General features: G+C 36.6%; 1 protein-coding gene across 1 annotated transcript in view; it reads right to left on the minus strand.

Moving 5' to 3' along the window:
• Window positions 1-1,464: 1,464 nt before the first annotated feature.
• LOC107092680 (inositol polyphosphate 5-phosphatase K-like) overlaps window positions 1,465-13,120 on the minus strand; it is a 14,687-nt gene continuing 3,031 nt past the window's right edge. Inside the window, exons 2-13 of the mRNA XM_015387283.1 lie at window positions 12,159-12,790; window positions 10,114-10,221; window positions 9,844-9,952; window positions 9,642-9,758; window positions 9,077-9,252; window positions 7,176-7,287; window positions 6,910-7,019; window positions 5,101-5,311; window positions 4,881-5,018; window positions 4,739-4,804; window positions 4,551-4,655; window positions 1,465-2,804 (exon numbers count right to left, since the gene is read on the minus strand). Coding sequence (XP_015242769.1) covers window positions 2,319-2,804; window positions 4,551-4,655; window positions 4,739-4,804; window positions 4,881-5,018; window positions 5,101-5,311; window positions 6,910-7,019; window positions 7,176-7,287; window positions 9,077-9,252; window positions 9,642-9,758; window positions 9,844-9,952; window positions 10,114-10,221; window positions 12,159-12,748 — 2,328 coding nt within the window. The 5' untranslated portion in view covers window positions 12,749-12,790 and the 3' untranslated portion in view covers window positions 1,465-2,318. The remainder of the gene's footprint in view (window positions 2,805-4,550; window positions 4,656-4,738; window positions 4,805-4,880; window positions 5,019-5,100; window positions 5,312-6,909; window positions 7,020-7,175; window positions 7,288-9,076; window positions 9,253-9,641; window positions 9,759-9,843; window positions 9,953-10,113; window positions 10,222-12,158; window positions 12,791-13,120) is intronic.

Consider the following 13,120-nt stretch of genomic DNA (forward strand, 5'->3'; position numbering starts at 1 on the left):
GCTCTTCTGAGATTAAAGTCAGAATTCTGACTTTTTTCCCCATATTAAACTGAAATAATATTTAAAAATCATTTAACTTTTTTTTTCAGTGGCCCTAATGCTCTTCTGTCTAATGCTAACATGTTTGTTAGCTGTCAGAATTCTGAGATTAAAGTCAGAATTCTGAGAAAAAAGTCAGAATTCTGAGATTAAAGTCAGAATCCTGAGAAAAAAGTCAGAATTCCGAGATTAAAGTCAGAATTCTGACTTTTTCCCCATATTAAACTAAAATAATATTACTCAGAATCCTGAGAAAAAAGTCAGAATTCTGAGATTAAACTCAGAATCCTAAGACAAAAGTCAGAATTCTGAGAAAATAGTCAGAATTCTGAGATTAAAGTAAGAATTCTGATTTTTTTCTTAGGATTCTGAGTTTAATCTCAGAATTCTGACTTTTTTCTCGTACACTGAAATAAAATGTAAAAATCAGTTAACTTTTTTTTTTTCCAGTGGCCCTAATCCTCTTCCGTACTAACATTACATTGAAGCATTTTGGCTGAATTTTCATTCTAAAGTTTATATATTCATAATAGATAGAGGTGAGTAGAGTACAACAAAAAATGTAGTTACTCAAGTAAAAGTAGCACTATTTTAACATCTTTTTGACTGCATGAAAGTAGAAACTATTCATCCATGGGATTACTCAAATAAGAGTAAAAACAGATATTTGGTAACAGATTCAAAAACTCTCTGAGGCCCCCTGCAGGCCTGGATGACCCAAACCCTATTACACTGAGGGACGTTTTTCGTATGAAAGTAGATGGGAGATTTGTTTGTTTTATGGATTTCTAGGGGAAGTGAACTCATCACTATTGATCCAGGAATAAAAATGTTACAGTTTTAAGTATATTTTAAAATTACTTCTCTTTTCTTTTTTTAAAGAATTTACACAGCTAATGGCTTGACAGGCTTGGGCTAACTAATGGAAATCTGTAGATTCGGTTAATTAAATCACAAAACAGCTGGTTTCAGGTAAAACTACTTGGAGCTGATTAGTCTAAGTTTGCTTTTCCCATTGTCTGTTTTTAGATCTGATTGTAATCCAAAAACTAATTACCTAAAGGCATTGTTAGGGAAATGAAAAAAAAGAATACATGTATATTTTGTACAGAACTGTGAACGTTCAGGAGCTTAGCACTTGTTTTGCTTTTTAGCTATCTAAGTGAAACACTTTTAGCTTATTATTGATTCATGCTGCAGAAAATCCATTCAAAGCCCCTGTTTTCCTCACTGAAACCTAATACACCCATTGTATAACATGTTTGCTACATATCTGTGCAGAATTAAAGTGAACATTTTAAGTAATATTTGACGGCTAAACAAAAAGGATGAATACATTTGTCATTTGAACAAAGCCCAAGGGTTTCAACTGAATGCTGGTTCCGTTTGGTTGCTTTATTTTTCTTTTTCATCAAACAGGTCTGATCTTTGGTCTGTCTAAGCACTTTTACATCAAGAAGCTAAAGTCCAAGTCATGTCACAAGATGTTGCTGCTAGAGAGGCGGTTAGAGATTCTTTTTGGAGTGTTTTAAATTCTACACACATCCCTTATGTAACAAGCACAGGATTATTGTACCATGAAGAGGCAGAATCCAATATATTTGATTTTTTATCCATTCAGATTTTATTTGCACAATCAAACAACACTCTGCCCTTGATGGAAAACAGTAAGTTGGTGTCAGCATCCAGCTCTGGAGTGTTAGGGCCTAGTTCACAAAGCTGCTAAGAGGAATAAGAGCATTGGTTTAGGATTACAGCTCACATGTAGATTCAAGACTGAGGTGACACAAAGCTCTGTGTGCAGATTTGGACACTGAAACTAAACTTGTTAACACAGACCGAGTTGAACAGAGCTAAACTCATTATGTTTTGTGCATCTAAAGAAATAAGTTAGGTTTAGATAACTTATATTCACACAGACACGTCCTGTCTTAGCTGTGAACTATGATACCATCAATAGCGGTTCAGAGTCCTAATTTCGATACCAGACTGGTTGCATGGAGCCATGTTGCTTTCAGTGATAGGTGGTCCCCTCACAGGTTTGTTCAGACTTTGGTTTTACATTCAGCTTGTTTATAACATCACTTTTTATGAGAACACAAGAGTCTGCTCACATTTCTGACTCAAAGATATACATACAGCACAGAGTTGTATGAGATGATTGTAGGTTCACTAACAGGAAACTGCAACAAGGAATGTTTGCAAACTACATTAGAGTCTATAAATGTGCAGCTTCCCTCAGGTCAGACCATGATTGTGCAGATCTTGTTTTTCCTGTTTTATCTCTTTATAGCCCTCCTCGTCTCTGTTTCAACTTGCTTCCCAATCTGTTTTAAACCTGTGGGGCTAACCTGAGCTGGACTGTGTTCACCTAAGATGGCTACAATCAGGGCCTCCGGTGCACTCACCCCACTGCCCGGAGACACAGGGCTGCGAGGGCTGAGGGGGCTGATGATGGGAGACGGCACAGTGTCGGGGGAGACCAGGCGCTCCTTTTTAGCAGCAGAGCATGGCGAGCGGCTTCGTGACTGGCCCTCTTTTGCGCGAGGACACAAGCTGAGGCCCTGTAGGGCCGGAAGGGGGTTAGATGAGAGTGCAGACACGGCGGGGCTGCGACTACGGCGGTGTCGATGATGGCGTTTGCCAGTCTTTGGGCTCGGACTGCGGGAGTTTGGAGACAGGAGAACCATTGTGCTGTCATCTTCTGAGCTGACGTTGGAGCTGTCAGAGCGGCACAAAGTGGGGCTGTGGACAGGCATCCTGATCTGTTGATGGTGGGGGAAAATGTTACGGTTAAGATATGTCAAAGAGTGCCTTTTAAACATTTTAATGCCTTGAATTTTTCCATGAGTTGTTACAAACATATACTTAATTTTATTGGAGTTGATGTAATAGATCTATATATGTTTTTAATTTGTTTTTCTAATAAAAACACAAAAAAGTGTGGTATGCCTTTGTGTTAAGAACGTTCAGGGATACAGTTGCAGCTTCAGGTGTCTTGGAATAGAAGCAGGTTTTATTTCTTTGGAAAACAGCTCAAACTTTGTCACTTTGGGAGGCAGAGTCTCTGCACAGACAATTTCAAGTCTTCCATGCATTGAAACTCTGATTCTCTATGAACTTTTTAACTATTTCGAATGACCATACTTTTTAAGTAGATCTTTATGACTGTTAAAGGCTAAAGGTGATAGATAGCTTAACTCCTCCCACCACTAAGCGGTACCCTTGTTCATTTGTCTGCTCTCTTTTTGTACTGTTTACCAAACATTTAAATGATCAACTCATAAGAAGAGCAGGGACCCCTGTGTGCCTTCAGAGCCTCTTTAAGTCAGCATCCAACTTCAAAAGCTTGCCGATGCTCACTCTTGGTTTGCTCCTTTTTGAAGAACCCATTTCTCAGCTCTATCATGGATCCACTAGGATCTGATGATGCCTGAGCTATGGCTCACATGACTTGAACCTATGCTTCCTATTGGTGTAGAATCCTTCACTGTAGATATCAACATCATGACCAAAAATAAATACTTACATATTTTGGACCAGTATTAATTTATAATATATTAATTTATATACCATAAATTTTTTCTGCCCCACTTTAGATTTTGAATTGAAAAAAAAAAATGAATCATGTGATTAAAAAGGTTTTAGTATTTGACCTTTAAGGAGAAATGTTGAATAAAAACAATAAGGAGAGTAAGTAAGCTGCAGTGCTTAAGAATAATACCAAGATTAAAGGTTTTCCAATTATTAAGCAGCACTTAGCACAAGGTACATCTCTGCTACACTCATGTCTGTTGATGAGCCTGATAGGTTTGTTTTCAGGATTACTCTGTCTAACCCCTTTCTCTAAAAAAAAAACAAGGTAGCGTTCAACGTTATGCTGTGCTTTACTGCGCACAGTGTTTTGCCTGTGGGCCAAATTTTCAAATTTTTATTTAATTTCATTAATTCTTATAAAAATACGAGAATAAATGCATGGTAATATTTTTTATTATTAAGCCAAAGGGTATCAAAAAGTTTCTTATTACTAATAAAAGTTATTACATGCTTTGAAAAGTTTAAAAAGCAAAAGCTTGAATAAATAACTGCTTATATTTATTTCACAGAAATTATTTTGTTAATAAAATATTGAGTAAAAAAAATGATTTTTAACAATCCTGCATACAGACACTACTGTTAAAATGTCCGCAGCTGTGTATTGATTATTTATTCTTCTGTTCTTCTGATGACTGCACAGTATTTATATTTGTAAAAACTCTGTACGGTACATTATTTTATAAATATATATATATTTTTTAACTTTTTCTGTTATTCTTATACACTTTTATAAACTTTTTAAGATTTGCTGTAATGCTGTTGTAAGAGCACAATTTCCCCATTGTGGGACAATAAAAGGATTTTCCTTTTTATTCTATTCTATTGTACTCTATTCTGCACACCTAGTAATTGTAGTTTGACACGAGTTGAATTTTAAAAACACATCACATTGTTAAATAATGAAGGTTTGTTACCCGGACTGGTGAAGACAAACCGACGATACTGTTCATGATATTACTGAAGTAACCCAGGATGTATTCACAGTCCTCCCTTGGCAAATCCTCTTCTGAGAATGTCACCTTTAAAAAGGACACCAGTCAGCTCTGAATTAGCATTAACTCTGATCTTCAATTATATTTATTAGCTCCAGTCCTGAACAAACCTGTGTAGCATGCTCTCCTTTGGCCCAGACATATGCCTGATAATCCTTGTGATGTCTGAATCTCATCTGTTCAGAGAGAAATGTGTCAACAATGATAGGAGGAAAGTCCGAACTTTGATTTAACAATTATTTTATGACGTACTTTGTAAATTGCTACCCAGTCCCATGAGCTGCGTTGATATGTTGAAGCAACAGTAAATCTGACAGTGGAGTCTGATGCTTTGCACCACTCCTTATTCACCTGCAGCTCCACCAGAGGAAGGTCTACCCTGAATGGGAACTATAGAAGCCAGAGGCTAAAATAAATAAACGGTAACAGGGAGAACATGTAGTTCTAAAGAAAAACAGAGAGTTGGCCCCACCTGTAGTGAGAACAATGAGGAAACAGGCTTGTGATCACTGATGGTGAAGCCCATGTGACTTTGATACTTATGCTGTATGACTTTAGTGGCTCCACCCAACCATGAGGTCAGACCCCGCTGCAATGATGCATTGTGGGTAGGAACAGGGGAGCCGGTGCGACGAAGGCGCCACAGGATACGGTCCGTCCAGGCAGGTTTTCTCTTCTTAGCACTGACAGAATTAGAGAGTAAGCCTGAGTTTAAGTGCAGGTAAATCCCTCTTAGTCTTTACTTTGGGCTTCAAAGGAGGAAAGTGATAAAAAAAAAATCTCTTTTCTGAGGATTAAAGGAACTCTTTTTTAATTGGAAAATGTCAAATGGTGACATATTCCTGACATTATATAGTGATCACCTATGCTTTAAAGATGTTAGTACAGAAAACATCTAGAAATACACACAAACAGGAAGAACAGATTTCTCCTCTGTCCTCATCTACCGAAAACTTTCTCAATGATGAAAACACCCTTTGTTCAATAATTCTGAAACAATAAAGAGGTCAACGAAAGCGACAACTCAAAGCAGAGGGATGACGACACAACATGGTTCAATTCACAGCTTAGACTAACTGAGCCTCTGTTTATTAGATAATTACATTATTATATTTGCATAAAATGGGGTTTATTTTTTTGTCTATGTCTCAGCCAAAAAAAAATTTGGGCTCTCTTTTAAAGCTAAACAACATAAGAACTGATTTACACAGTTTAAATGCTGTGATAGAGGGTGTAAATGGGAAAAGGTACGACAGCTACATTACTGTGTCTAAGTTTAATGTTTGCGCATAAAATAGGGACAACAGCTAAAACCTTAAAAAATATACATTATTCTGGTGAGGAATAGCAATTTCAACAATTTAGCCAAAAATTAAAATTGGGTTTATTTTTATCAAATGTTGGAATTGCAACTTTATTGCAATTTTCCTTTGCATTAAGCACATATTAATTTCTTTAACTCCAGAGTTTCATTTTTTTTTTCAATAAACTTGAAAGTTTTCTTGTCTACAGTTCATTGTCGCAGGACTTTACAGTAACTTTTGCTAGTAGCAGCTCTCTTCCTTCCTTTTCTGAATGGCAGAAAACCCCCTTTAAGTGTATTACCTAATTAATTGTAATAATTAGTAATTAATTAAATTTTATTTCTGCTGCCCTTTTCACAGACAGAGGTCACAAAGTGCTTCACACAATAACACATTGTAACACTATTAAAAACAGAGAAAAATAAGTAAAAAAAAATGTAAGTAAAAACAAATCTAAAGGGTTGAAGAAGAAATGTTGTGTCTTACTCTTGTTAAATATAACAAGACTAAAATTCAGTCCCTCTGCAATTTAAAAAGTGCATGTTGTTAAACTACAATAATATTGCTAGTTAATTCTAGTTAAGAATTCTAGTAGCTTATTTTCCCCTTTGGTTAACCACTGACTGCTGTGTAAAGCTCTTTTTACTGTCTCTGGAGGATGCCAGTTGGTTAAGTCTCCAAACTACGTTTCCCAGACATCTCTCCTAACTTCCCTTTCCTCAATGGAAAAATTTGCTTATAAATATTCATATCATAAACTTAAAATCATCCAGAAAAATTACTATCTCTACTTTTGTGTTTGATCCATATTCTCTTATACTTTGATTTAAAGTTTTATGGCTCTATGGCAACTTTTTGGCTATTTCCTGCTTTTTAATAGTGCTCTTTATATTCATATGCTGTATAGAATATGAATATATAATATGCACCACTTAAACTGATAAGGGTTTCTATGTGATGAAGATACATGAGCAGACCTGGTGTCATATGTGTGAGTCCCCACATCAAACTTATATGTAGGTGGAAACTTAAGCGCTCCTTCCATGAAGCCCTCCAAGATGGACTCTGTGTTTTTAGCCATGTTGAGCTGGAGATAAAACAATAAAGCAGAAAGACAGGACATAATGTCACCATTGTGAGTTTCCTTAATTTAAAGCTATAGCTCCCTCTGCTGGCTGCTGTCAACAAGCAAACCCTTCAGAGGAATCCATGTTTCTGTGCTCAAATGATAAAGGCACCTCACCTGATCACGCTCCCACAGAAGAGGCAGCTTGCTGCTTTCAATGGCACATTTCACCACATGGATGTCGTAGTCTTCGATACGGAAATTTAGGTCCCCAAACCAAAACACGACACTGTAAACACAAACAAAGGCCTGGTATGTAGGCGTAAGAAGGACGTCTTGAAATAACTAGAAATGGTAGAAAAGTATAATGAAATACATCCCTTAAATTAAATAATGTGCATTGGATGTTAGAGTCAGTTTAAAAAACCAAATAACCCTTAACCCTGATACATTAGGCCCACAAATCTAGGAAATAAGTGTTTCAAATTGTGCTGAATCAATTAAATCTTAGAAAGGAAGTGTTGTTTTTTTTTATTACTTCCCTTTTTCAGTTTTATATTACAAAAACATAATATAAAATGTTGTTTTTTGGAAAAAAGAAAGACTAGAGATAAATGGCCAAAAGGACACACCAATGTATAGTAAACAGAATAAATAAAAAAGTAAAATATGCCCTTTAGAGCTATTTAGGGGGAAAAAAAACAAAAACTGTAAGGATTAAAAAAAAAGAAACACTGATGAAGAATTGGTTTGATTAATAGGAGTTAAACTCATTCCTGACTAGAGACATGAGACAACACAAATATAGAGGTAACTTGGCCAAGGTAGGAAGGTACATTTATTAAATAAATATCAGTTTTGTCTTTGTGTTTTTTATTAATATCTATCAGTTTAGAAATTCCTCTTAACCCAACTATAAATTAAATAATGTGTTATCTGTAGCCTGTTCTCTTTTCTGAAGTTGTGGCTATTTAACAACTATCTATGGGTGAACTGCAGATGATGAAAATGTTAGTTTGTTTCCTAAGTGCTGATATGTTCTTGGTTAAATACAAACAAACAGGCAGCTTATTTTGCTTTCTTTTTCAGGATTCATTACGTATGTTTCCATTATGCCACCCTGAACCTTTATTCCCCAGAGTTTAATTATCCTGAGCCCTGATTCTCCCCTGGCCTGTTATGTGCGTAGCTATAAAGAAGATTGCTGGCTGCAAGAAGATTGAATGTAGGTCGGAGGAGAAAAAAGCTGTCCTTTTTTTTTTTCATTTAAAAGGACTTTTAGCATTGACTCTATCATGGTACCTTTACTTTAGTAAATATTTAAGATCAGTCAAATGTCCTTTTAGAGGTGTTAGGGTTAGGGTTACTGTTGTGTTACTGTTGGTAGCTTTTAAATGCTTTTATTAGTGGTAGATAAATGTAGCAAAAACAGATAAGTAGGTATTCTGATCCGGGTTAAAAAGACGTTTTTCTACTAGTTCAACTCAAATGTTGGCAACAGGTTAACTGAGAAAAAAACTGAAATCTCTTAAAATGTAATGTTTTTCATTTGCCATATGTCTCTTTTAATTCTAACCTTTCATCCTGGATAGCCATTTCCAAAACTAGCTTAGATATGGGGTTTAAATCCTAACTTGATAGAAAACCCATTAGAATCAAAGTGGAGAAAAAGCCCCAAACAAAACATAATTTGAGCAAAATTATTATTATTGAAGCAACATGCTTAACATTAACCCAAAAAGTTCAATCTTTGACTATAAGTAATCTCTCCAGATAATATTTGGACTTTCTATAAATTAGGTTGAAATGTGTGAACTACATTTGAAAGCTTTGCTGAGAAGCAAACTAATATAGTTGAATTTTATACAAATTCTGCCAATAATTTAGGCCAAATACATCAGTAAGTTATAAGTCAAGCAAGAAATAAAAATTACATCTAAACTAATGAACCGCTTTTTTAAGATTTGAAACTGTGTTTTCCAATTTTTTTTAACCTAAAATAAACTACAGAAATATTTTATTTATAATAATTCTGCAAACCTCATCTAGCATGATTTATCATAGGTAAAATCACCCACTCATGGTCCAGCACACCAGTGGCATTGCCTCCTTCGAACTGCTGCTGCTGAAGGATGCTTTCAAAGTCCTCCATCCGCTGCTCCAAGTTCCTCATATGAGCCGGCAGGTGACAGTTGAGAAAACACACTGGGTGGCCGAACACTGTCATTCTTGCACTCACTCCACCTTTATTCCCCTAAAAACACAACAAGAGTGTATTTCTACTACAGAATAGCTAGGAGAAGTAAAGGACAACTAGAGTATATAAATCAGATCTGTCCCACAGGATAAAGAGTTTTCTTTTTTCCTAACATTAAGCCGTGGCATCAGAGTCAGACATCCTGCTGCTGCACTGACCTCAAAGGGAAGGTGACTGCAGCAGCAGCAGCCAGCGGGGGATGCTGACATCAACATGCACGGGAAGGTCACACGCTGACATATGCACCCACGCATTCATGCAGCTGCCAGCAGGAGGGAGCGCAGGCCCTACCTCTGTCTGCAACGTTCCACGTTCCTGCCGGCCAACTCACTAACCCCAAACAAATTTGCACAGGGTAAAAAAAAAAAACACCTCACTCTTCTTACCCAGTATCCCCCAAGTCCTGTCCGTGTACTCTGGGTCTGCACACCTCTGAGGAATGGAAGGTGACAGATTTTAGAAAAAACAAGCAGAAGCACCCCTTGCATCCGCTGGGACGCGACCTGAACAGAAAAGAAGGATGGAAAAATACAAAATCAGTTCATCAGAACTTCCCAACTGGACAAAGAAGGATATAGATGTACCTACTAAAACATATCCAAAGGGACTTAATGTATCCATGCAAAGCTCGCTCCATTGGTCTGAAAAAAGAACATCTTTCAGCCTCTTGTTTATCATTGAGTTAACCTCCTGGAATCTGGATGGTGACAGAAGCAAGAAAATTTTACAAACATCCGTAAACCAAACTTTAAGAAAAAAAAGGACAGCGACTGTTGGGGCAGAGAACCACAGATGACTGAGTGGGCATGCGCTGCTGTCACTCTGGTACTGCCAAGCTGTCCAGAAATACACACTTACCCGATGACAAACATGTCTATGCTCCCATCTGAAACATTTGGTCCAAACAGAGACGTGATGTCATCCGGTGGGACAGCTGATCCCACGTTCCACGTGACGATGTACACCCTGACAAATGGATAAAAGCAGAGGAAACGCAGCATTAGATTGATGTTTTTATTGTGGGTTAAAATGGGATATGATCAGCGCTGTAATCCTCAGAGAAAAAGCTCCCATCAGGACTTATGCATGTGGAAAAAAAACACAATCAGGCACCTGAGCTGAACACTGATGATGACTAAGTAATAGTGGTGTGTATGTAGTATCCACATGGTGCGTAATAGCAGAGTCAGAAAAAAGGAGTTTATTGTTTTATGAAATTGAACAGATGGGTGGCTGAATAAGCTCATACTTAAATGTCAAATTCAGCACAAATAGATCTGATATATTCCTTAAACGGTATTTTAATTATTTTATTAATAAAAAGGTAAAGAAACTATGGAAATCTCCTTCAGACAACATCAATGTAGTGATTCTTTTTATTTAAAAAATGTGTTTAGAATAAAAAGGAGCCGATCCTATAATATGACCAACTTTTAGCTCAAAAAGATAAACTGCAGAATTAAACATGGGAGCCTGCATATGTGTTCAACCTCTTTCTTTAAAAAAAAAAAATTATTCACGTTACAATCACAGACTTCTTCGTATTTTATTGGGGTGTCATCTGAGAGCACAATAAAAAAACTGTTGGATAATTGTACTGAGGAAAATAAAAGATGATTTAAAATATTTATCAAATAGAAATCAGAATAGTGTGTACTGCCTTTTTATTCAGCCAATCTGAAAGTAGAAAATACTACAACTGAATATATACCAAGAGATGGCTTTCCTCCTATTTTGACAAGTTTTGCGGGCAATCTTTCCAAAAAAAATGTCTTGAAGGATCTGCCAAAGACATTAATATGAATTTATGATATTTTATAAAAATCTATTATAGAAAATGTGTTTTTCCGTGTTATGTGGAAATAAATATTATTTCATTCCTATTGTTGGTTTCAGAAGAAAAGAAAAATTAATACACTTTCTGGAATAATGCATTCTGTAAATATAAAACACAATGGGAAGATCATGGCGAACAAAACATAACCATTCAGTCTGCTGTGGAAATTATGAGCTGATTTTCTAGGAAGACACACATAAGGTTTTAAAAAGTCCTTTCTTTATCATGATATTTATTTTAAAAAATTAAGTTTTATTTAACATTCCTCTTCATAACATAGATTTGGAATGGCTGAATAAATGCACACCTCACTTTTCAGATTGTAATCTGTAAAAACCTTATTAAACTATAAATCCTCACAAGTAGCCTTGTGGTAAGTTATACCACCGTCTTTTTTTTTTTTTTTTTACTTAAAAGAAGAGCATTTTTTATTATAACCTGAAAAAATATGAAAGGAAATTAATTATTCAAAGTTCAATAGATTTAAAATCTAAAAAATTTGACTATGAAACTTTTTTTTTGTTGCTTGACTTGGTAGCTTAATCAGGAGAAATATATACAATAGTTTTATTTGTAAGCACAAGATTTTATATTCCTTTACAGTTAATTGATCATATTACAAATATTAAATGTTTGAATATACTTTAGTCAGATATTGAAAATATAAAAACGGACTGCACACAAAACTAAAAGCGCTTCGGATTTCATACATAAAGATGATGTGCGTGTAAAATGTGTGTGTGCCTTAGCACTGCGACTATTATGTTTGAAGACTGACAATATTTACTGCTAGTATAAACAGGCTATTGAAAGTTTTTGTAGGCACCCTTTGTTTATGAGCAGGGACTACAGCTAAAGTGCCTGAGGGAAATTGGCCAAAAATTTGGATGAGACATTTTGCCGGGTTTCTTGGGCTCTAAGAGAGATCTGCTGCTGTGATTCATGTGACATGGAGGGCAACAAATCAGTTTCTTTGAGCTGCTCTCTACAGAACTGCAAGAATGCAATGGAACAAACCTAAAAAGTAAAAAAAAAGAAAAAAAGCAATGGGTGTTACTGATCTCACCTGAAGTCACTGCTCTCTCCTCCTGGCTTTTCAGATTGAGTCTGGTTCTGTGTGGAGCTCTCAGGCGAAGGGGTCTTCTGGGGTTGAGGTTTCAGACTGGTTTTGGGACTGGGGCTGGGGGTCAGGTTAGGACTAAGCATTGGTTTTAGATATGACTGAGGGCTCTGGGGGTTACACAGAGTAAACGAGGGCTCTGATGTTGAATGCGGCAAGACGCAGGCGCTCTGAGGTCCTGGAATGCAAACAGGGATCAAATCTATTTCTTTAGAGGACCCGACTGGGATTGTGGTTGACTTTGAAGCTGTTTTTGTTCCAAGAGCAGTCGGTCTGGGCCGGCTTATGCTTGCCAGTTGTGGTGGAGTGGGCTTATCCTCCCCTGACATCATCCAGGTGGTTGTTTTTGCAGGTGCCTGCATGGGACCCAGGCCCGACTGTTTTTTGAGCCCTTTTGAATGGTTGAATAGAAGTGGTTCTGGGACTGCAGGCTTGGGAGGTAAAGCTGGATTCCCTCTGATCACACAACAAGGTCCAGACTGAATGTTAGGACCACAAGGGTCTGTGCTGATCTCTTTCTGCGGCAGGCGATCCATCTCTATGCAACCGGAATCACATAACTGTTGGTTTATCTGGAACTAAAACACAAAATGGATGCAAGATTAAAATTGCATAAAAACAGTTATCAGCTTATAAATCTCAAACAGTACCTTTGAACAGTGGTATAGTGGGATCAGTTTAATGGATTATGCTGTAATTTCAATTCCATTTAATTCAAAAATACACATTAAACATATGTTAATTTTTTTTAACAGTTATCGTAGGTTTAGCGTTCTGTCTTTAAGCAGATCTGGAGAAGCCTCTTACTGCAGACACCCTGTTGTCGTTAAAAAATCTTCTGAAGAGGATGCTCAGAGGTGTTCCTAGAACAGAGGCTGCCTTCTTCATAAGCTTGTTGAGCTTTTTTT

Source organism: Cyprinodon variegatus, unplaced genomic scaffold (assembly GCF_000732505.1).
Source record: "Cyprinodon variegatus isolate N-32 unplaced genomic scaffold, C_variegatus-1.0 Scaffold390, whole genome shotgun sequence".
Taxonomy (NCBI): Eukaryota; Metazoa; Chordata; class Actinopteri; order Cyprinodontiformes; family Cyprinodontidae; genus Cyprinodon; species Cyprinodon variegatus.